At 41.2% G+C, this 21,198-nt stretch overlaps 1 protein-coding gene across 4 annotated transcripts in view; it reads left to right on the top strand.

Annotated features, from left to right (window-relative positions):
- GALNTL6 (polypeptide N-acetylgalactosaminyltransferase like 6) overlaps nucleotides 1-21,198 on the top strand; it is a 456,612-nt gene that overhangs the window by 352,854 nt on the left and 82,560 nt on the right. For all 4 annotated transcript variants that reach the window (XM_083755724.1, XM_083755726.1, XM_083755727.1 and 1 more), the window contains exons 6-7: nucleotides 10,777-10,962; nucleotides 12,536-12,719. In XM_083755724.1, the coding sequence (XP_083611850.1) occupies nucleotides 10,777-10,962; nucleotides 12,536-12,719 (370 nt within the window). The remainder of the gene's footprint in view (nucleotides 1-10,776; nucleotides 10,963-12,535; nucleotides 12,720-21,198) is intronic.

Raw genomic sequence — 21,198 nt, 5'->3', positions numbered from 1 at the left:
GAGCCCAACAATACTTGAATCTGTAGTCCTCATACAATGGTAGCCCCAATGAGGTGATGGATCCCCAGTCTTTCCCATTTGTGCTAGCGTATTGTCTGCTGAGCCTTGAAAAGACACCTCTGCCTCCAGATTCTATGGAAACAACTGTGGACTCCTTGGTGAATCAAGAGCTTCCCCCCAGTTTGAAATCCTGCTGCCAAAGGTTACAGAAAAAAGGCAACAGCCCTTTAACTGGAGCACCAGGCAGGTAGAACATCAGTCTTAATCTTTAAAGGTTGAATTAAAAGCCAAATATTTTTGTTCCCATCCAAAATATTTCTTAAGGAATGCTCAAATGAACCCCTCCACATATTCAATGAACATGGTAGGAGTTAGCGATAAAGCACCCACTGATCACACCTCTTCCCTACCATATGCCACTGATACGTTGAAGCATATTGATGCATGTGTTTGTGTGTGTCGTGTTGCTATGTGCTTCTGAATATTTTGTGCTACTGCTTGTGCCAAAGACCTTCAGTCACTGGAGGCATAAGATGAATAATCAAGCCAAGCTTCTTCTAACTATATAACTTCTAAGACATCTAGCTAACATCATCCATTTCTTTGCATGCCCAGGCAGAGACTTCCCATCCCCAAGAGCCTACCCAGAAGAAATGAATGACTCATGACAAAGTGTTATGAGTTTAAATTGGCCACAACTTTATTTAAACTTTCAGATATAGGAAGACCTGGGCTTAGGCATTGGGCATCCCTCCCAGTCCCCAGCTGGGGATCTGGGGCACATCAGGATTACTCAGATCTATCTGGGGAGAGGGCTGGCTCTGGAAGATGTTTGTTTACACAGAGAACCCCACCCCAATTTCGCCGCAATGCTGACAACCTTTCAGTGTATGGCCAGTGACTCCCCTCCAACCCAGCCCCTTTAACGGGGAACCCTGGGATCGCCGCCACGGGGCGTGTGCGTCACCACTGCATGCGCTCCCCCCCTTTAGGGAAAATAGACTAAAGGATTTTGCCCAAGGCCTAAAACCGCCAAAGTTGTGACAGTTTGTTACAGGGAAGGCAAAACCTGCCAATGCAGGGAAAATCCTTCCCAGTCCTTTAACAGCAACCATTGTAAGACTGTAGCAGCGCCCACATACCTGTAAGGAAAAGGTTAACCAATAATAATAATAATAATAATAATAATAATAATAATGGCATTAAATAAAGGGAGGGTAGGGTGGGTGAAGCTCTGGAGCCAACTGCGTGCTCACAGGTTGTTATACTCAAAGAGCGGACCAAGGGAAAACTGCTCACTTTTGGTCCACTCTGCTGGCTCCACCTCCCCGCACCACAAATAGGTTTATTTCAACTGAGGTTTGGTGGGAACCTTAAAGGGCAGTGATGTGGGGAGGCAGACCAGTAACTTTGCCAGAGAGTCTCAAGGGACCAGGGGTACTGCACGCGGCCACGCAAAGGGCACCCTCCGGTTGATGGGAGAGCGGTTATTTTGGTAGTTCCTGAGATACCCTTTGTCCCCTTTGTTATTACTGCATAGTGATTGTTTTGGTGGTATACCACTGATTCCTAGACGATTTTGTAAATAAATGGTAATATGACATTGATTCCCCTCCTCTGACATTTTAATACAGAGAATCATTGCCGTAGTAGGAGATCCTTAGAATCTCATTTAAAGGGGTTCTTTGATCTTTGTATTTAATAATGGGAGAATATAAAGTACATCTAATTAATCATCCTGGAAATCATGTTTTAATAACTAAGTTGTCTGTGTGCTTTGAACAAGACAAGGGATTAAAACAGTGATTTAACTTTAGCACCCTCTTCATCATAGTTTCTCATGCCACAGAATTATTTTTCAATCAGCCTAAAATACATGTTCTTTGTATGTTTCGTGATGTATAAAACAGAATGAATCTGTTTTGCAGTTTGCAGATGATTGGGCTGAGTAATGGAGGGGAAGGAACTAGGTATGCTAAGCTGAGCTAGGCTGAGATGCTTCGAGAAAACCTGGGATATAAATGTAATAAAATAAAGAAATTAATGTTATATGTATTTTTAAGGAACTGAGAAATAAAGCTAAGAAAAAGTTAAAAAAAATAACAATATATGTTTGCATCAAAGCAGATGGCTCAGTCATATCCAAAATGCCTATAGGTGGGGCATTATCTGATGCTGTCTTGTGCAACAGTCACATGTATCACCCCAGCTATGTCCCAGAAAATGGAGTCAGCATCCTCATTCCAAGCCACTTGGATGCACTGGCTTTTTGGGATTGATCACAGTGCTTCAGTGTGATCCACTGTAGTAGTTTCATAGGTTTGAGACTTGAAGCAGATAAAAAAAAGGGAAGGTAAACACAAATTGAAATATATTGTGTTTCTGCAGTGTTGTGATTTCTAAGCCTCCTTCCTGAGATTTGAAGGCGTAACTTAAGGTGTTTCTCTTCATCTATTCAGAAAGGAATATAAAGCTTATAGATTAAATGTAACACACCCACTAGGGTGGCTTGGCGTTCTCCCTGAACATGAAAAAGATTGAAATATACAAATCAGCTGCCACTCTCCTTTCCATCCTTCCCCAGCTCATGATTAATTCCCAGTGTTCCTTGCTTCTGAGCAAGTTGCCTGTTTCTGTATTACCTGATGAAAAGGAACCTAATAAAATGTGAAATTAATCAAAACGAGGGTGTAGCAAACTGGTAACTGCAATCTTCAAAACGCTTTCAGTGAAATATTTAGAAGACTATCACAGATAGTACAGCCAGTTAAAGGCTGATCATGCCATTCAGTCTAATGAGGTTTTTGCACAGCTGTTTCATACTGATGATGTCTTATCTATTTTGGAATAGCTGCCATTATCAGCAACTGCAGCACTAAAAGAGCATCGCAGGCTCATTCGATGAATGTTGTTCCTTTTTCACTTTCACTTCCTCCAACAAGCTACAGTCATCAGCTTATGGAGGCTGAACTATTTCTGTATAACATAAATCCAACACTGACATGTTATAGCTGACAGGGTATTATTTTCAGATTGATGGCAGCCATATATATGTTTTCCAATTTTGAAAGCTTTCATTTAATTGTTTTCTAATATTAATTTGAAATGTGCTTCTGTTGCAAATACAGCACTGCTCGAGACAGAATATCTACACAACATTCCAATAATCTCTCTATTCCTATCATATATTTAGCAATTATCTTTTAACTTCCTTCCCACATGGCATGCATCAGAAACTTAAGTATGGAGGGATTGTGACTCTATGCAGGGAGGGCAAATTTTATTAGCCTTGTTGTGAATTGCAGTGAGTAGCACAGGGGGACCCAGCACAATGTTGACTTCCTTCCCAACTACTGTAGTTCATGCTACACTACAGTACGTAGCATCAGTATTCAAAGATTTTTTAATATCAAAAGCTACTGGGTGATCTGGTAAAATCCATGAAGTAATACTACCCCTCTCATATTTTATTGACTTCTTATGACCAGGCCAAAAGCAGACTGGAAAGGACTGGGAAAAGTTTGCATCCTGCAAGCAATGCTCAACCACTTTGCTGGAAAGGAAGAGTGAGCTGGTCCTTAATAACTATTGCCTCCATTCAGTGTTGTTGTTTAAAGGGGCTTAGCACTGCCTTATTTAAAGAGCCAGTAAGTCTCCTCTCCCAAAGTGAAGGATTAGCTCTTTTTAAATAAATAAAAAGTCCAAAGGAGTCCAAAAAGAAGTCTACAGCAGATTGCCTTGATAACAAGATTCTGAATCAAGTCTCCAGGTAGACCACTGCCTAATAAATGAAAATGTTTTGTTGTTCCAAGGCTGCAGAGCTTTGAAAAAGTTTGGGTAACATTGAAATTGTTGGAACAGATGGAATATGGACTTACTGACATTGTTGTTTTCATAATATTCTGCAGTGTAGGAAAGATAAAAAGTCCCTGTGAAGAGTTATTGGAATAAGCAGTTTTGAAAACTGAAAAGCTGCACATTCAAAGAGAACCGCAATGGATCGAAAAGTTGTATTGTGTAGCCTGCAGCTTCCCCAAATATGCTGAGGTTCTTCAAAGGCAGTTGCACAACAGTGCTCCTGTCTGAAGAATTTCATCTTACCAAAACTCAAATTTATCTGAATGTGAAGCTTTAAACTGATATGTTGACTTGGCATAGCTCTATCCTAATCCTTGTGCTTAGGAGCAAATATCACTTTCCATGGGCAATTCAACCTCTTACGCAGGTGTAGCACCCCATTAACTTCAGTTGGAGCTCAGTTTTTTAACTGCCAATTTAGGGTGAAACATTAGCTTTTCCTGCAAGTAAACAATGTATTTTTCATGTCATTCCATCCTAATATCAGTCAATCCCAATAATTGCTGATGTATTTTCATGAGAACATTTTTTTTCACACACACAAAACTTTCAGGGAAATTTTATTTTGTTTATTAGATTTATATTCTTCCCTTCAACATAAGATCTAAGGGTGGTTCAGAGAATAAAACATAGAGAACAGAACTCAAAATTGGGGAAAGCAGATACTGAGACATATTCATTCATTTCTAAATGGAAGGTAATTGATTTGTAAAGCTCTATAGATGGCCGAAATACGTGCATCCATTTTATACTATGATATATGTTTTAAAAATATGTATATTACCACATCAGTGGACAGTGAAATTTAAGAAATAATTGTGCAAAAGCAACCAATTGCACAAATAGCGGCTCAAAATGTCAGAATTTATTGAAGCACATTTATACATGTCTACTTCTAGAACTTTCTATTGAATGAGGAGACATAGATTATTTTAATGCTTCTTGAGCAGAATATTTGTGTGCATGCTTAATAAGAAAGAGGCTCTAGAAAAGGGGTGGCTATTCTGTGTCCCTCCAGATGCTGTTGTACTACAAGTCCTGTCATCCCTGGCCATTAACCACACTAGCTGAGGCTGATGGGAGACGGAGTCCAACAATGTCTGGATAACCACAGCTTAATCTACAGTATTCATTTTCATCAGAAGACTGATGGTTCAGAAGATGGTGCAGAGGAACAAGCATCCTGAACTCTGAAGCTTGAAAGTTTTAATCTCCATTGCAATGTCACACTTAATGGGATCCTCATTGGTAGCTGCAATAAAAACAAAGCAATGAAACAAACTATCTGTGGAGAATGACCTGCTGCTGTGTGTTTCTTTGATTCAACCCAACATAAAGTAATTAACTGATACCAAAAAAAATGCAAGTGCCTCATTAAAGAACTCTGTTAAAAGTGAACTTTGTTTTATAATTAAAACGTATTTATAGTTTGCGTCTGTTTAAAAATAAAACTTCAGTCTGGGACACAAATGTATTTTCTTGTGAAACTTTCCTCTTAATCATATCACATCAGCTAACCACAAGTTAAGGACCACACATATAGCTGAACAAACTTTGCTGAGGGTGTCCTAGAGCTGGCCAAACTACAGAAAAGGGCCACTGAGGCGGTAATCCTATGCACACTTAACCTGCAAGGAAGCCCCATTAAACACAGTGAGCCTTATTTCTGAGTAAATATTAATAGGATTACTCTAAGTAAGGGCACAAAGGATTGCACAAATATATTAATGGCACAGAAAGCTTGTAGAGGATTAATTAATTACATTTGCCCAGGTCTTCCTCTAATTTCCCAGATAGAAGCTTTTGTCCTCACAGCAGCCCTGTGAGGAGGTTAGGCTTAGACCAGGGTAGTCCAGCTTTCCATACCAAGTGGGCTGCAAAAGTACACAGGTCTGGGGGAGCAAGACCAAAATTGGATGTTTCTCCCCAGCCCTTTCTCTGCTTTCCCAAAGCTGGGTAAGTGACTGTGGGAAGGAGGCACAAAGCTCTAGCAGCGTCCTTGATCTTCTGATCATCTCTACAAGTGACATTGGAAACAGGGCATCTCCGCTGCCCGCCACACCATTAAATCACAACCTTATCTTTTTTCTGACAGCAGTTTGTCATTTTTTGTAGAGTTGTGGAAATTTGTGGTGTGTACATCGGGACCATTTGGGGTGAGTGGTGCAGGCATTAGGAATGATTTTCCACAATGCCAGGAGTAGCTTAAGGTATGTTTTAAAGAGATTTTTAAAAAAATAAAAATAAAATAGAAGTATGTCAGAGAGGGTTTCAGGCAAAGCAAAGCAAATGTCAGCAAAATGACAGGTTGCAAAATTGGAGTGACTTTTCACAATCTCATAAATATGTAAACCTTGGCTTAGTTGACAAGTTATTGTCAAGAGCAATTTGAAATTGTTACCATTAATTATGTCATATGGGTGTCATTTAGACATCGGTGTGTTAACAATGATCGGATAATGTACGTACGACATTCACAAAGTATTTATTTCTATCACAAAAATCATGCTGCCTCTGTTTCTCAGGCCACAAAATCGGTTAGCTCATTTAACATTCCAAGACATCTTAGCACTTGAACTCCTTGGGAAAGAGTTACTATATAAATTTTACCTGTATAATGAGTACATTGGTTTAAACACACACACACACTTCAGAAACAGAGGAGAAATTATGAGGCTGCTTATGCTATATAATCTTCCTCAGATGGAGATATTTATGAGGCCAGTCACAGATCTTATTTCTTAACATGTCCTCAATTGTGTTCTTTCTTATTTACAAAATAGTAGCTTTGAGGTAGGAAATATATGCTGTTCAGGCCACATTCAATTCCTGAAGCTCTTTCTTTGACACTGGGTCTGAGTACAAAACTTCAGCTTCACATATTTTGAAAAGAAAACGGTGAGGGTGTGTTCACACCATGGCTTCAGTCACATTTCACTTGTGTGTCTTCCTCACTCCCTCTGAAATAATCTTTATGTTGCTACATAGACATTTTCCATTCAGGGCTGGTGCAGAATAGTGACTAAGAGAGGAAAACATGGATCAGGAAGTTCCTGGTTCAAATCTCATGTCTGCAATCAACATGTCTGCAATCACTCCTTGTTTCTTCCAGTCCAGCTCTTAAAGGAGCATTGCACTCACATCTCCCTTTATCTGATAATCAGATGGATAGCACCTATCCATTGTATCCAATAATACGTTCCAAGAAAAAAACAGCAGCATGAATGTGAAAGAAAACAAAAATCATCCCCACTCCCCTCCCCACAAACAAATGAATATATTAAGTGCTGTCTTTGTGGTGCTTTGTGTTGTCTTGTAGGTCTTCTTAGGAGTTTTTCACCCAGGGTAGGATATTTCTGGCTTTTGCTGCAGCTTACCATGGCATTGTTGAGAATCTGCTTTCTCAGCATGTCATGGTGCCCTGGGTTCAAGTTCCTCAGCGTTCCCTTCTATGAGTTGAAGATGCCATCTGTTCATCCTGTACGATTCACCATCCAATGTCAAGACCCTCTCACGCCACCCGTCTGGAGCTTGATAAACCATATGGTTGTTTTTTGTTGCATAGCAGGAGCTCAAAGCAGGGACTGGCAAGGCACATGTTGAGCATCTCCCTCCCTGTCAGTTCTTGATGCATTTTGCACTGGTGATTGACTGGAATTGTTTCACTGGTTATTTCAGTCATGGATGTTTATAGTTTAATGTTTTAATGGGGTTGTTTTATTGCTCGTTTTAATTATGGTATATTTTTAATTATTCTGTATTGGTTTTTATGTTTTGTAAAATGCTTAGAAGCCACCTGGGTACTAAGCAGTGTGTGTGTGTGTGTGTGTGAGAGAGAGAGAGAGAGAGAGAGAGAGAGAGAGAGAGAGAAGAAGAAGAAGAAGAAGAAGAAGAAGAAGAAGAAGAAGAAGAAGAAGAAGAAGAAGAAGAAGAAGAAATAATGTGTAGGCATCATTCATACCCTATTTGCCTCAATTCAGATAAATTATTAGAGGAAGGGAAACACCAAATAGTGTTACCACTGATTTTCTGGGCAATGCCTTTGCATCTTTAAACACTGCATGACAGGCAGAAAATCAAACTGTGTAACTTTCACTATCGCTTCATGCTGCACTGTTTTAATTTCTTGTGACCACATAGCTACTTTAGGGCCAGGCCGTGTCAGTGGGGCAGGGGCAATTCTAACATATGAGCAGGAAGGTTGGCAACCTTGATTTAAGTGCATCTCAGGGAGCTGAGCCAAGCATTTGAGCATTCTGCTTGGGCACACTTAATTACCAGGAGAAAAAAGCAACTGTCTTGCTGCTATTCGTTCTATAAACTCATGTCTGCATTAAATGAAGATAAAGATGGCCACACACACACACAACCTACAATGGAGAATTTGTTTATTGGCTATCAGTAAAGGGGCCATAATGCTGCCCTTCATCATTGCTTGTCATACGACTGACAACCTATAAAACTTCTGCTTCTGCATAACTCTTTATTTGTCTGTTCCTGTGCCAGCTTAGACCCTGGCAGGTGCCTGGCATGTATCAGCAGTATGATTTATTACCTCATTTAATAAACAATGTGAAGAAAAGAATGAGATATTTTCTCTTAAAATTACAAATTAGGAGCCTCCTCTCTCTGTTTAATGACAAGAGCCCTGGCTTCGTCTCTATTTGAGGTGCTCCATTTATTGCCCGGGCGGTGGGGATGCTGCCTGTTGTTGTTGTTGTTGTTGTTGTTGTTGTTGTTGTTGTTGTCGTCGCTCTCCAGCCTGTCCCTGGAAGTGAAATTTATGCAATACCCCAGCATACAAATGAAAGCATCCTAGCTGAATATTATATTGACATGGCAAGCTTTCCTGAATGAATTCCACTGACAATAAATAGCCTGGATGTCTTGTCTCCCCAAGATTTAATGACCATTTCATTTCAGTTGGATTTCTCTCTTCCACATAACAATATAATTCTACAGAAAAATTGCCCAGACATTTCCCTCCCCACCCCACACCCTCACTTCTACTCTTGACACAGAGTATGTAGGTTTATGGGAATGCTAGACTTTGCCAGCTTTGAGCGGATTTCCCGACTTTCCATGCAACCACTTCATGCTCTGAACAAACCAGTTGGACAGTCATTTCCTCTTTCCAGAGAAACCTGGCAACTGTCTATCTGTGAAGTAAACCAGGAGCATGTTAGTGTCACTAACCCCCACTACCTTCTGAAAATATGCAGCCAATGGTCAGGATAGGTCTTGGACTTTTTGTGAGGTTTTTCTCACCTGGTGCCTGCCACTCCTTCTTGTTGGATGCCCCACTCCCTTACAAGTACAGATTGCTCTGTGATCCATGGCTGTCTGTATCCAGCTCACAGTGGCGTAGCGTGGGTTGTCAGCACCCGGGGCAAGGCAAGTAATTTGCACCCCCTAACCCGTGGATTTGTGCCCCCTAACCCATGGATTTGCGCCCCCTAACCCGTGGATTTGCACCCCCTAACCCTAACCCCCAGATGTTGCGCCCGGTGCGCCCGGCCCCCCCTGCACCCCTATGCTACGCCACTGCCAGCTCATTTGATGCCCAAGCCCCTCTGAATCTGCCCCTCTTGGCTCAGGACTCCGATGAATCCAGTGCACAACCCTACTGTTTACATAACAAACCATGTACACATGCTTGCATCACATTCACACAATTAATTGCATTCATGGCTAGCTTAGCCCATGATGGTAGGAATAGGTGAACTTTTCCAATCTTATGTTCAGTTCTCTGTGTTTCCACACAAGTCTGCATTTTAAAAAGAAGCCATTGTGAAAATTATTTAGCATGTTGGTGTGAATTTCTCCACACTATTTTGCCTAAATGCAAATAATTCTTTTTTTGTGTGTTATTTTCACTAGTATATGCATTTTATGCACTTTACCCTAATATATGCATTTTGTTACACATTACTTGGCTAGAGAATTGCATTGCAAACTTTGGAAAGTGTGAATTTTAGAGGATGAGTGTGCTTTGGTTAACTTATTGTTTTGGAAAGAGTTGATTAGGTAGGTTCACTTTAAATGACCACTGGGTCAATTTGGGGGGGGCTGGGGGCATTCTTAACAACTGGAGATACATATGGTTTGATCTGTTCAAAGAAAGAAATGAATTGATAGGGTGAGGTGCTTCATGCAGTGTTTTGTTTTTGGGGTTTTTTTTTGTTATGAATGTACTCAATAAAGTTGTTTTTTGAAAGGGCAAAACTGCAGGCGGTGATACAATTCTGTTGTTTATGTTGAATTAGAAGGCAAAAAGAGAAAGGGAAAACTCCCAAAGGCACAGTCTCCTGATGCAAACACAGAAGGATTGAATAAGACAAAATACTGCTTGCTTTTATTAGCAAAGTCTTTGCAACTGTTCACATGCTACAAGCTGTTGTCCAATTGCTGAGGTTGCTCTAAAGTCGATTCCCTCTTGGCCTTACCCGTCAAAGCCCGTCAGTTATCCTGACTTCACAGCCCAATGTTGTTATTTTTTTCTGTGTGTCTTTTTGCATAATTAATAGGACTAGCAAGCCCACTTGGAAAGGGCATCATTTACAAAACCATATGCCAGAATGTTCATCTGGCCTTAGGCAGAAGGCACTGGAGGGTCAATGAACACCCTGCAGTCATTTTGGCTGTGATTATATGGTAGATGGAAGTTTGCCAACAGTGAATGTGCCATGAAAAGGTCTAAAATGTCACTGGCTTCCTCTGTGTGTTTAAACAAAGAACATTTGCAATTTATTAAGCATTTCAGAACGGGTTCTACAAATAATAAGGAACTCTGAATGAGCTAGAAAGGAAAGCTATTGAGTTCTGTGTTGGTAAATATTATGTGGTGTCCAGTGTCATATGTTCTCAGCTCAACCGTTCATAGGTAATGTTTCCATGTTCTCCTCCATGTCTTTGCAGAACACTTGAGAGAAAAGCTGGAGGAATATATGGCACGTTTTGTCAAAGTGAGAATTGTGCGCACCAAAAAACGGGAAGGGCTCATTCGCACCAGACTACTTGGAGCCTCAATAGCTAAAGGAGAAGTCTTGACCTTCCTCGACTCCCATTGTGAAGTCAACGTGAACTGGCTGCCTCCTTTACTTAGTAAGTTATACTGGAACTTACAACAATAGGGTTTTCATGGTACTGAAACATATACTTTACCTCATGAATACAATGTAGCTTCCAACGTTTTATTTAGTACAACCCGCATCTATAACTCACCTGTATATTTAGACCTGGAAGTGAAACTTCCTAGACTGTAATGCAAAATAGGATTAGCAGAAGAAACATGATGAGAATTAAAATGTTTAGGATGGAACTCTTATTCATTTGGGCTGAATTCAGCACTGGTAGCTTGAGTCGCCCACTAGTAGATCTTGAGGAGGCATGTTTTGAAACAGCCTTCCCCAATCTGGTGTCGCCCAGATGTTTTGGACCACGACTCTCATCAGACCCAGCCAGCACAACTGTTGTATTCTGAAACATTTGGAAAGCACCGTGTTGGGGGACAGCTGTTTTAGAACATCTGACCATATACTGTGCCTTTTATAGAATTATTTGTTTATGTTGTTAAGAATAACTTAAAAATATTTCCCCATATAATTTAGTTACTTTTCCACTAGTCCAGCCTAGTGAGGCTGGATGAGCAACAATGGAAAACACAGCACTTGAACCAAGAGGACAGCATGTCCACTTGGATTATTCTGACACATCTACCTGGAAAATAATTCAGAACTGTTATATTTGGGGGTTACTTCACTGGAACTTTGGAAATCTGAGCCTGTTGACCATTTACCATCTTAATCAATGGCCATTTACCATCTTCATTAGTGGCTCCCACCAAGAGAAGCTATCATAGCTATGCATTTGATGTGTTCTATGGGCTCTCCGTTTTGTTTCGTTGGTGCTGGTCGTTGGCCGCAACAGAAAAGATTTGATTTGATTTGACCTATGCACCAGATTTTGCATTTTTCATGAATGTTGTAATACAGTTCTCAGCAACTTAACTATACATCAAAATATACATGCTGAGAGAAAATATACTTTTTAATTATTTGAGATGGGTATGTTGCTCAGATTAAAACATCAACAGAACAGAATTCTGTGTCAAAGTAACACAATCAAGAATTAAATAGATATGCTCCTCCCTTGCATCTGCCCTCGGCTGCTATCACAGAAGAAGCTGAGTTGCAGAAGTCTGATGTTTATATTTTAGGAGCCAGAATGAGCAGCATTTTCTCAGTGCATTCTTGCTGTACACACTCAAAGCTAAAATGACAATTCTTTTGCTTTCTGGTTTTTATTTTTTATTTTTTGCTTGCTCGCTGACTCCTTAGGTGACAGATTGGGGACAGCTTAGAGCAGCAAAGTGACAGAGATATAGATGACTTGACTTCTGTGGGTCTCGCTGGGATGTGACTCTCTTTGAAGAACTATAATGGCTTCTAATAACAGGCCGAGTGCGTCAAGCCCGTTGCAGATAGAGGCCGGATGCAGATTTGAAAACTGAAATGATTTTAGGGCCATGGGGAGATGCTAAGGCAATTTTCAAAACTTTGAGGGGCGGGGGAAGAGGAGAAGTAAAAGCCTAAGGGATTTACTTTGCGGTAAATGTGATAGATGGCTTGGCTAGACGTACCCTCTTTTTTTGTATTTTTATGCTTTCGTCTTTCAGATCAGATTGCGCTAAACCATAAGACCATTGTGTGTCCCATGATCGATGTCATTGACCACAATCACTTTGGGTACGAGGCGCAAGCGGGAGATGCCATGCGTGGAGCCTTCGACTGGGAGATGTACTACAAAAGAATACCAATTCCGCCAGAGCTCCTGAGGGCTGATCCCAGTGACCCTTTTGAGTAAGTAGCAGCGATACCAAGCATTAGAATGAGACATCGCAGGCAGCAGTTGCAAGAACTGTGGCTGCAGCAATAGAGGCAGGGCCTTCTGGGCAAATTAACCTCAAATTAAAGATGGCAAGTGGGAAGCAGCAACAAGCAAGAACATGGTGGGAAAGGACAAGATATGGAATCTCAAAAAGGGGCAGATCACTCTCTAGAGTTCCACTGCCCCCGCTGCTCTCATTTGAGCAAGGAAGAATCCAGCCAGCAAAAGATTCCTGTTCTTTACTGTTAGCAGGGGGGCGGGGATATTGGGAGCGATTGGGGAATAAATGCATCTGTGCTGGTTTTCTTTACTATTCCATGGAGGAGCCTTTGAAGAGACATTAGTTTATTATTTCTTTGCTAGAGATTGATGCAACAGATGAATCAAAAGTAAGCTTGTTTTCAGCTAGCAAAGCCCCTATGTATGATTGATGGTGTTGCTACCATATACATCCTGCTATAATTTAAACACAGGGGTATAAGGCAGCTGACTTGTGAATAATCTCAGATAAGCCATCGTCTTATCCCTGGTATTGGGTGGATGAGATAATTCACAGTAACAATCTCCTAAGGCGCCACGAAGTTGAGTCCATTTTTACTTTGATTTTATTTTTGCCTGTCATGCAAAGGGGGATTTATCCTCATCAGCCAAGAAAGTGAGAGGAGAGGGCACCAAGGGAGAGGAAGTGGAGTTATGGCCAGCGATCAAAACCACAAGCCAGTTAAACTGAAGTGCTTAGTATTCAGAAGCTGATTCGGTTCTTTTCATGTTAGAGGGACTAAATCAGGAGACGTTCAAGATGCTGCACTTAAATGGAGTCCCATGTATGCAACCAAAAAACACTAACGTCATCAAACACCATTATTTTGTGCATAGATGCTGGTTACTCTTATTAAAGTACCAAATAGCATTCAGACGTGATAGCTGCCTACTTTCCTAGTTCCTTTCCATTTTATGACTATGAACAGGCAAGAAAGGGTATATGATTACTGTGGTCAAGCCCTCTTGGACAATGGATTTGCATTCCTGAAATAACCACAGCAAGAAGACTAAGGCTGTGGGAAAGCAGGGAATCCCTAGCCCAATGACCCATTGACCCACACCAGTTTGACAAAGCACAGCGAGGTTGGAACAAGAGAGAACATGGTAAGATAAAGCTGAATGTAAGGCAAATCAGGACAATCTGGGAGCTTATTGGTCCAGCAAATGCCTGGAGCCAGCTGTGATGTTAAGTAGATTTATGGCAAAGACAGTGTCCCAGTCTCTTCCTCCTTGTAGGAACACTGTGGGTTTAAAGGAACTGTATTTTATTCTGAAGGTTTGTACTGAAGCCTTCTGCTGCTTCTGGTCATTGCATGGCAGTAGAGGAATAGCCTTCCCAGCTGCATGAGCTCCTGGAAATCAGTCCGGAGTCACAGGTTTGAGGTTTGAGGTTTGCCTAACTTCCAGGCACCAGGGATGGAGGGATTGTCTTCCCCTACATAGAAATTTGAATCAGCCTCTCCCAGGTCCCAATCCAAACAGTCTCTAGCCATTATGCTACTTTGCTGAAGTTCAGTTCCAGGACATCAACAAAATTTCACCACCAGTCTTGAAGCTTTACACTTTTCCAAAAAGTGTGCTCAATTGCTTTAAGCACAATTGATCAGCCCATTTGTTTGGGATTATCAAGGCTTGCTCTTTTCTTAGAGGAAGCAACGCAAACTGGTTTCAGATTTACATTATGTTCCTAAAGTTTGGTAGTACATAACTCCCAGCGGAGGGACATGTGCAACTTTAAAGGGAGATTAAAATCTGTTTGTTCTGTTTAAAAGTCTAAGAACTATTAATGCCTCCCCTGGTACTTCTAGCTTTTAACTGCATTTCACTCCTCAATAAATCTACCTGCTGCAATAAAATAGGGAGCACACAACTGCAGGCCATGTAAACAGCACCAACAGGCCATACCTAGAGGTTTGCATATCCATTTGCTGTACAAAAAGTCATAGAGCTGAATGGAACCTCAGGGATCATCCATCTCAACCTCTAGCACAATAAAGCAAAGTAAACTTCACGCTTCCAAAAATGATCAAGTGATAGTTCTGTCTTAAAATGACTTCCTTTGCTTTGGTTAAATGCATGAGTAAAATTATATACTGCTTCAGCATGCAACATGCCCCCTTCTCCCCATACACATAACTCCCTTTTTAATTAAAATTAAAAATGTCACAATCTGATGTGTAAATGTGGAGAACTGAACTTAAGAATGGAATAATGAGAAACTGAGGGAAACCAACAACTTTGCCCATCCCTAGACTGGATGCAAGACAAGGCTCTGACTGGATGCAAGGCAGGCCAAGCAGCTTCAAGCCAGAGGTAAGGCAGGGCTTTGGTTGGATGAAGGCAACTTCCATGTTATCTCAACTCTGGGTTCTAAAATGACATTTTAGGCCTATCCTTGTAATCAATCAAATGCTAAACTAAAAAGCTTAAGACATCACTGGACAAAGTTATTAAGGAAACAACGCAAAGGAAATAAGTTGAGGATTGCTTGGGGGGAGAGATACTTTGGGCTGCCCCTGTTTGTCCTGTTGTTTTAAAACAATATATCAGCAACAGTCCCTTGTTTAATATCAGCATCAGCCATCTTTACCTCACAAGAGGGTGGAGGGCAGCTGCTTGTGAAGCAAACAAATCACTGGGATCAAGAAGACCCAATGTTCTTGATAAGAGGATGTGGAGGATAAACTGGGGTGGGGTGAGGTAATAGGTCTTGCCCTCTTTTATGTATTTGGAGAGTGCAGGGAAGATGATAGTGTAGCACCCTGCTTGTGGTTAACACTTAGCTGGAATGAAATATTCAACGCAGCAATAGAGAAATTAAAATAATAATTCATTTGTCAGACAAATAAATGAGAGGCACAGTGGTATATGGTTACCAAGCTCTGGCCTGGCCTCCTGCCATTCTGGCCAGCACTTATATTTCCTTAATCCAGCCCCCTTGCTCCTCCTGTGGCTGCCTCTATCCAATCAGCCTGGTTGAAATTCCTATTGGCTGTTTGCTAGAACCAATCACAAAAGATACACCCATTTCCCTTCCCTTTTATGGGAAACAAAAAGCTATATATTCTTCTATCTATAAATGACAAATAAGTAGTAATATATCTTACATGTGTCTCAACAAGGAACCTTAATTACCAGCTCACCTCTTGCCCTCCTTGCCCTATTGCCTTCCAAAACAGATGGTTAATCTTAACTTTTTATCTTCAAGGATCTTGAGTTCACATCATCATTGAAAGATCTCCTTCTTTTGGAGGTCTCTAAACAAAGGCCTGACAACCATATGTGTGCTCTAATGATGTTTCCTGCTTGGCAGGGGGGCTGGACTGGTGGCTGATGGCCCCTGTGATCTCTTCCAACTATATGAAATAAGAATCCATCATTTCTTAAATCCTTTGCATAATTACATTTAAGCCAATATATTTAATACATAACATAAATAACCTTTTAAAAGGAAAAGAAATCTTAAAAGGATCTCAGTTTAAGAAAGAAACAACTTTAGAAAAAGACTTCCCAAAATACTCTCTCCCTTTCTGCCAGCTAGATGTTTTTTTTCCATTGCTCTTGACCTTTTAACCTTAGGAAAATATGGCTCAAGTTTAATGGGAGGCACATGGTTTTATTTTACTATTTATCAACTCTTAATTTATGTTTTCTCAGCCTTTTTTATATTCTGTAATATGTAGGGTCAGTGTAACCTTGGCTCTCAGCCTGTAATTCCCTTTTTGACTTTGAGAATTGTTTTCCGCTATAAATCAGGGGGCCCCTTGTTCAGGAGGAAAAACATTGCCAAGGTTCTTAGGCAGCTGGTCTTCTGCCTGGCATAAACATTTGAAAATCTTTAGGCTCATTTTAAAATACAGGCCCTGATCAAAGATATAAGCTTTGATAAAAATGCAGGCTTATGATTAGATGCCTCAATAGTGAACCAGTTCCCATAGTCTTTTGAGACAGAATGCTGAATTCCAAACAGCTGAAAGAAAACTCCCGCACATGGATTTGAGGGAAAATGTGTGAAGTGAGGACCATTTCCTTAACTTTCCATGTGCTTTGAGTCCAGAAACAGCATGCTAGGTGGGAAGGAACCAGTGCACTAGCTTCCTGGCAGGTGGATCGCCCGTACTTACTGGGAAGACAGGGAAAAAGAGGGGAGATTGGTGCGCTGCGAATGCACTAGTGGAGCCAATCTGGTGCTCCTGCCATTGTGTCTGCACTACACCAACCTTCCCATCACCTTGCCCTCTTCCTCATCAGAAGCAACAGCAACCCCACCTGCTGAGAAGGTAGCATAGCAGCTCCGCCCCACTGTCTGAGCCACTTCCAATTGATTGGCATTCTCTTGCCTGCTGAATCCTGAAACACCAGGCTTGACTCTGAAATGAAGCTCTCAGAACAAAACCTGCCACTACAAACTATTCTACCCTGTCCTTATTACTGACATAAAACACAGGAAGTAATTAGCTGGTAGAGAGCGAAAGTCGCTGTTTTGTACGTTTAATTTGATTTTATGCTAAAGACTGCATTTGGTTCTATTTAATTAAAACTCCTTTGGTTAATAAGTTTCCTATGGATTCAAGGATTTCAAACGGTTGCCCCTACCTTTTGAGAAAAGGCTTGAAGATGCTAATGAGGTTAGTATAAGTAGGGTATAAAAAGAATAAACAAAGAAAAATAAAGCAGATACTGCCTAATGACTACGCACACTTTTTAAAATTGAATTTTGTTCTAAAAAAAAAAAAGAGGCTTCAGCTAGCAAAGGTAATCTATAAAAGTATCCAAAAGTAAAATGGAGCAGGTTAGAAAACAGTTACCTGCTTTAAAGATAAAGAGAAAAGGCATATAGCTCCAGGCTCAGTTAAGCAGAAAATGAACATCTGATGTGCTTCTTAGTGCTCCCCCTCTATGAGTGGTCTGGTGGGTGGCAACCCAAGAACAGGGTTCTTCTGCGGTGGCTTCCTGTTTATGGAATGCTCTCCCCACGGCGGCTCGCTTGGCACCTTCACTACATATCATAATAAGAACAAAAACCCCACCAATAACTCCTTCCCACAAATACATTTAAAAGGGTACCACTTTTAGAAGGATTGTTTGCTCGGTGCCTAAAGATTTTGATGGCAATGCTATTACTGGGCACTGGAAAAAACTGCACTCATGAAGAGTGCTACATCTGCAATAAATTGCCAAGTAGAGGAACACTGATATGGTGTCCTTGGTTCTAATAACCATATTATCTTACTATGGTTCAAACCAAGTGAAAACCTAGCCTTTGGAGAGGAGGGTGGAATAGCGCTGGTTATGTCATGTTTTTAAAATAGAAACTAAAGGCAATGCATGCCTCAACACAATAAGAAGGTCACACCATCTGCTTCAGATGTGTTACGCATCTGAAAAGAAACAACAATCAGTGTCTGGTCACTTTAAAAAAAAAAAAGATAACTGCCTGCCCAACTATTACGGCAGAGGATGCAAGCAGAGAAAATTGTATGACTATGTCTTGCCCCTACACAGACAATCAAAGCTATTCTGCCAGATAAACTTTTGCTGTGACAGTGCTAGGCAGCTTGCTGAACAACCATCGGCAGCCTTAGCAGGTAACATTTGGAATTAAATTACCTCTTTTGACCATCATCTTGTTTTGCAATGGGAGCAGAGGCTTCCTACAGGACACTTTATTGCTGTGCAGAAATGCTTGATTGTGGAGAATTGGGACACTGTTACACCCTTGAAATACGAATTGTTAGTTTATATTGCACTTACATCCACATTGTCGCTCACATAGCAGATTGCTTCCTGATTACACAGCAAACAAGAGCCCAGCTGCAGAAAATGCAATCTTTGTTTTGGTCTTGGGATTTTTTTATCCATCTTTTTTGTTTTTTAATAATAGTAATAATAATAATCATTAAGTCCTTGTTCCATGCACATGCAATTATAGAGAAGATAAAAGAAGAATTTTGTTTGAATATTTGTAGTCCAAGTTATGTGGTCTCCCATTCCAGAATGTATGATTCTGCATTCAGCTCATGGTAGGAGGCAGATGATGCATAGAAAACTTTATGCAGCACGCTTGGAGACACAACCAGAGTCTTCTTGGGGCTGCTAGGCCACAGTTGCCCAGACAAACCAAAAGGGAATCAGGCACTCCTCTACAAAGTCTACCTTAGGCCTAAGAAGTTACGTTTGAGCTATTTTCCCTGTCATTTATTCTGCTTACTGTGCCTTGTATAGGTTGTGTTCTATACTGCAATAAGTCAATCAACAATTCTGAATATGCAGCTTTATGATCACTTTTCAAAGACTATGCAATGCTATGCTATTTGGGCATAGCAGGACAGCATGCTATGTCTTTTGGTTTGCCACGGTATTTTTTCTTCCGCAGTGTGCATACCAGTTGCTGGTGTGCATCAAAGTTGTAAGGCAGCCTTCCCCAACCTGGTGCCATCTGGATGTTGTTGGAACACCAGTCCTGATGGGAGTCACAGTCCAACAACATCTAGATGAACCAGGTTGGTGGAGGCTGCTGTAGAGGATCCTGGGACATCTGGGACACATGCACCTCAATATCAGTTTCCTCACCAGTGTGCTAAACTGCAGGGGGGAGAGTGTTGCTATTCAGAATACAGTTCTATACCAATAAACCTGGAAAGGTGTCTCATTAAAGCCAGTGGGGCTTTTTCAGATTAGGCATGTAGTATTGGAGTGCCCTGCTGCTGAGTAAGTTTGGAGAGTCTGGACATAACGTTTGATGGGATCTAGTTTGATAAGTTATATAACAAATATATATATATGTTTCCAAGGCAAGAGGGAAATGTACACTCCGAAGCTAAGGTTTCCAAAATTCTGCACTGGTAGCATGCCCTTTGGATAAAAAGTTGATGGTTTGGGGAAAGCACTGAAGTTTCCCTGGTTTCTGCTCTCCATGGTTCCATGGCTCTGCTTTCTCCCTTTCTAAGTAAAAATAAATTGCTTCTTTCCAGAGCTGTCAATTTCCCGCTACATTCCATTAACTTGAAAGGATATTTGGGGGTGCTTTCATATGTCATGCAATTGGTATCAAATCAGGTCAGCACATGCGCACCAGTGGCCAATTTCGGTGCGTGTCAAAGCAGTAAAGTGGCTGCTGTGCTGTATGCGGTGGCTCCCATGATAAGCATTGTGTTTGTTTGGCTAGCAATGTGACTCCAATGTGCCCTGCATTAGCTACCTCTGCCCTGAGAGATAGAAACCACTGAGAGCCTAGCCAGCAGCACTGCATATTAGTGGGCAGTTGCTCCACTGAATTTTGAAACTTTGGTTGTCAAGGGACAAAGTTTCAGTCGGTGTCGGACTCGCCTGTATCAAGGCCCCACATCACAAGATTTGCCTCATACGGAAATTGACTTTCCTTATGTCATTGTGGTTCCTAAACCTTGCCTCATAAATTGAAGTAGCCCAAGGTTCGTTTTCCTAAACTGTCACGAATGCCTTTTAAATTGAAGAATCCCAGGGTAATTACTGGAGCCAAACACATCAGTATGAGAAGGACAGGTGACCTGTTGCCCTGGGCAAACTGCTTGAGTCTGACAATAACATTTGCAATCTCCTTAAGAAGAAAGGTAAAGTATACGGCTTTTAAAAAATAATAATAATAATAACTCTGTTGAAAACCTTGGTCCAGAGCATGGGCCAAATTTGGGGCTAAATTAACAGTTTGCAAAGTGGCATGGATTAGAAGCTTTTCCCTACATAAAATTAGTTAAATTCACAGCAGGGGAGTTTTCCATCCCTATGTAGCTACCTGTGATGCCCTGGGAGAAGAAGGGGCAGGGAAGTTTCCTTCCATGAACTTCCTTAGGTTACCTAAGGATACAGGCCATTACTACTAACTAAATACTGAACAGCACTCTGAGTCAAGTTTAGCTTTTTCCTGCTGTGCAAGCATTCAGGTGCGACACGTCCAGTGGGGCAGAGCTACAGCAATAGTGCCCCATCCACAGTGGTGCTGTCACTTTCTGGGAGGGGAAACAGCAAGTTTGTGTGGGCAAGAACATCAGATTGGCTCCATGCAGATCTTACCTCCTGGTCACCCCTCCCAGGAAGTGGCAGCAACACCATTGCTGGATGCTGTTGTTGATGCTGATGGTAAAGGAGGCCCAAGACCCATTTTTAAATAATCCTGACTATGTAGCAGGCACTGAAAAAGCAAACCATGTAAGTCACCGATGGCTAATTTTGTGGGATGCAGTACTCTCGGCAATTTTACCACACCAGCAAAGTCTCCCAGAAAAGGTGTTTAAGAAGCCACCATACAAACACTGAGAACATACTCTTTGTGCTCTTGGAAGCAACTTTGGGTGGTACTCAGTGTCATTCCTCCTAAGAGAAGACCCACTGAGGTCAATAGGCATGGCTAATGTAGGTTCCTCAATTTCA

The sequence above is a fragment of the Podarcis gaigeae genome (assembly GCF_964106915.1).
Source record: "Podarcis gaigeae genome assembly, chromosome: 9".
Taxonomy (NCBI): Eukaryota; Metazoa; Chordata; class Lepidosauria; order Squamata; family Lacertidae; genus Podarcis; species Podarcis gaigeae.
Note: the sequence above shows the minus strand (reverse complement) of the source record. Positions and strands in the feature narration are given on the sequence as shown.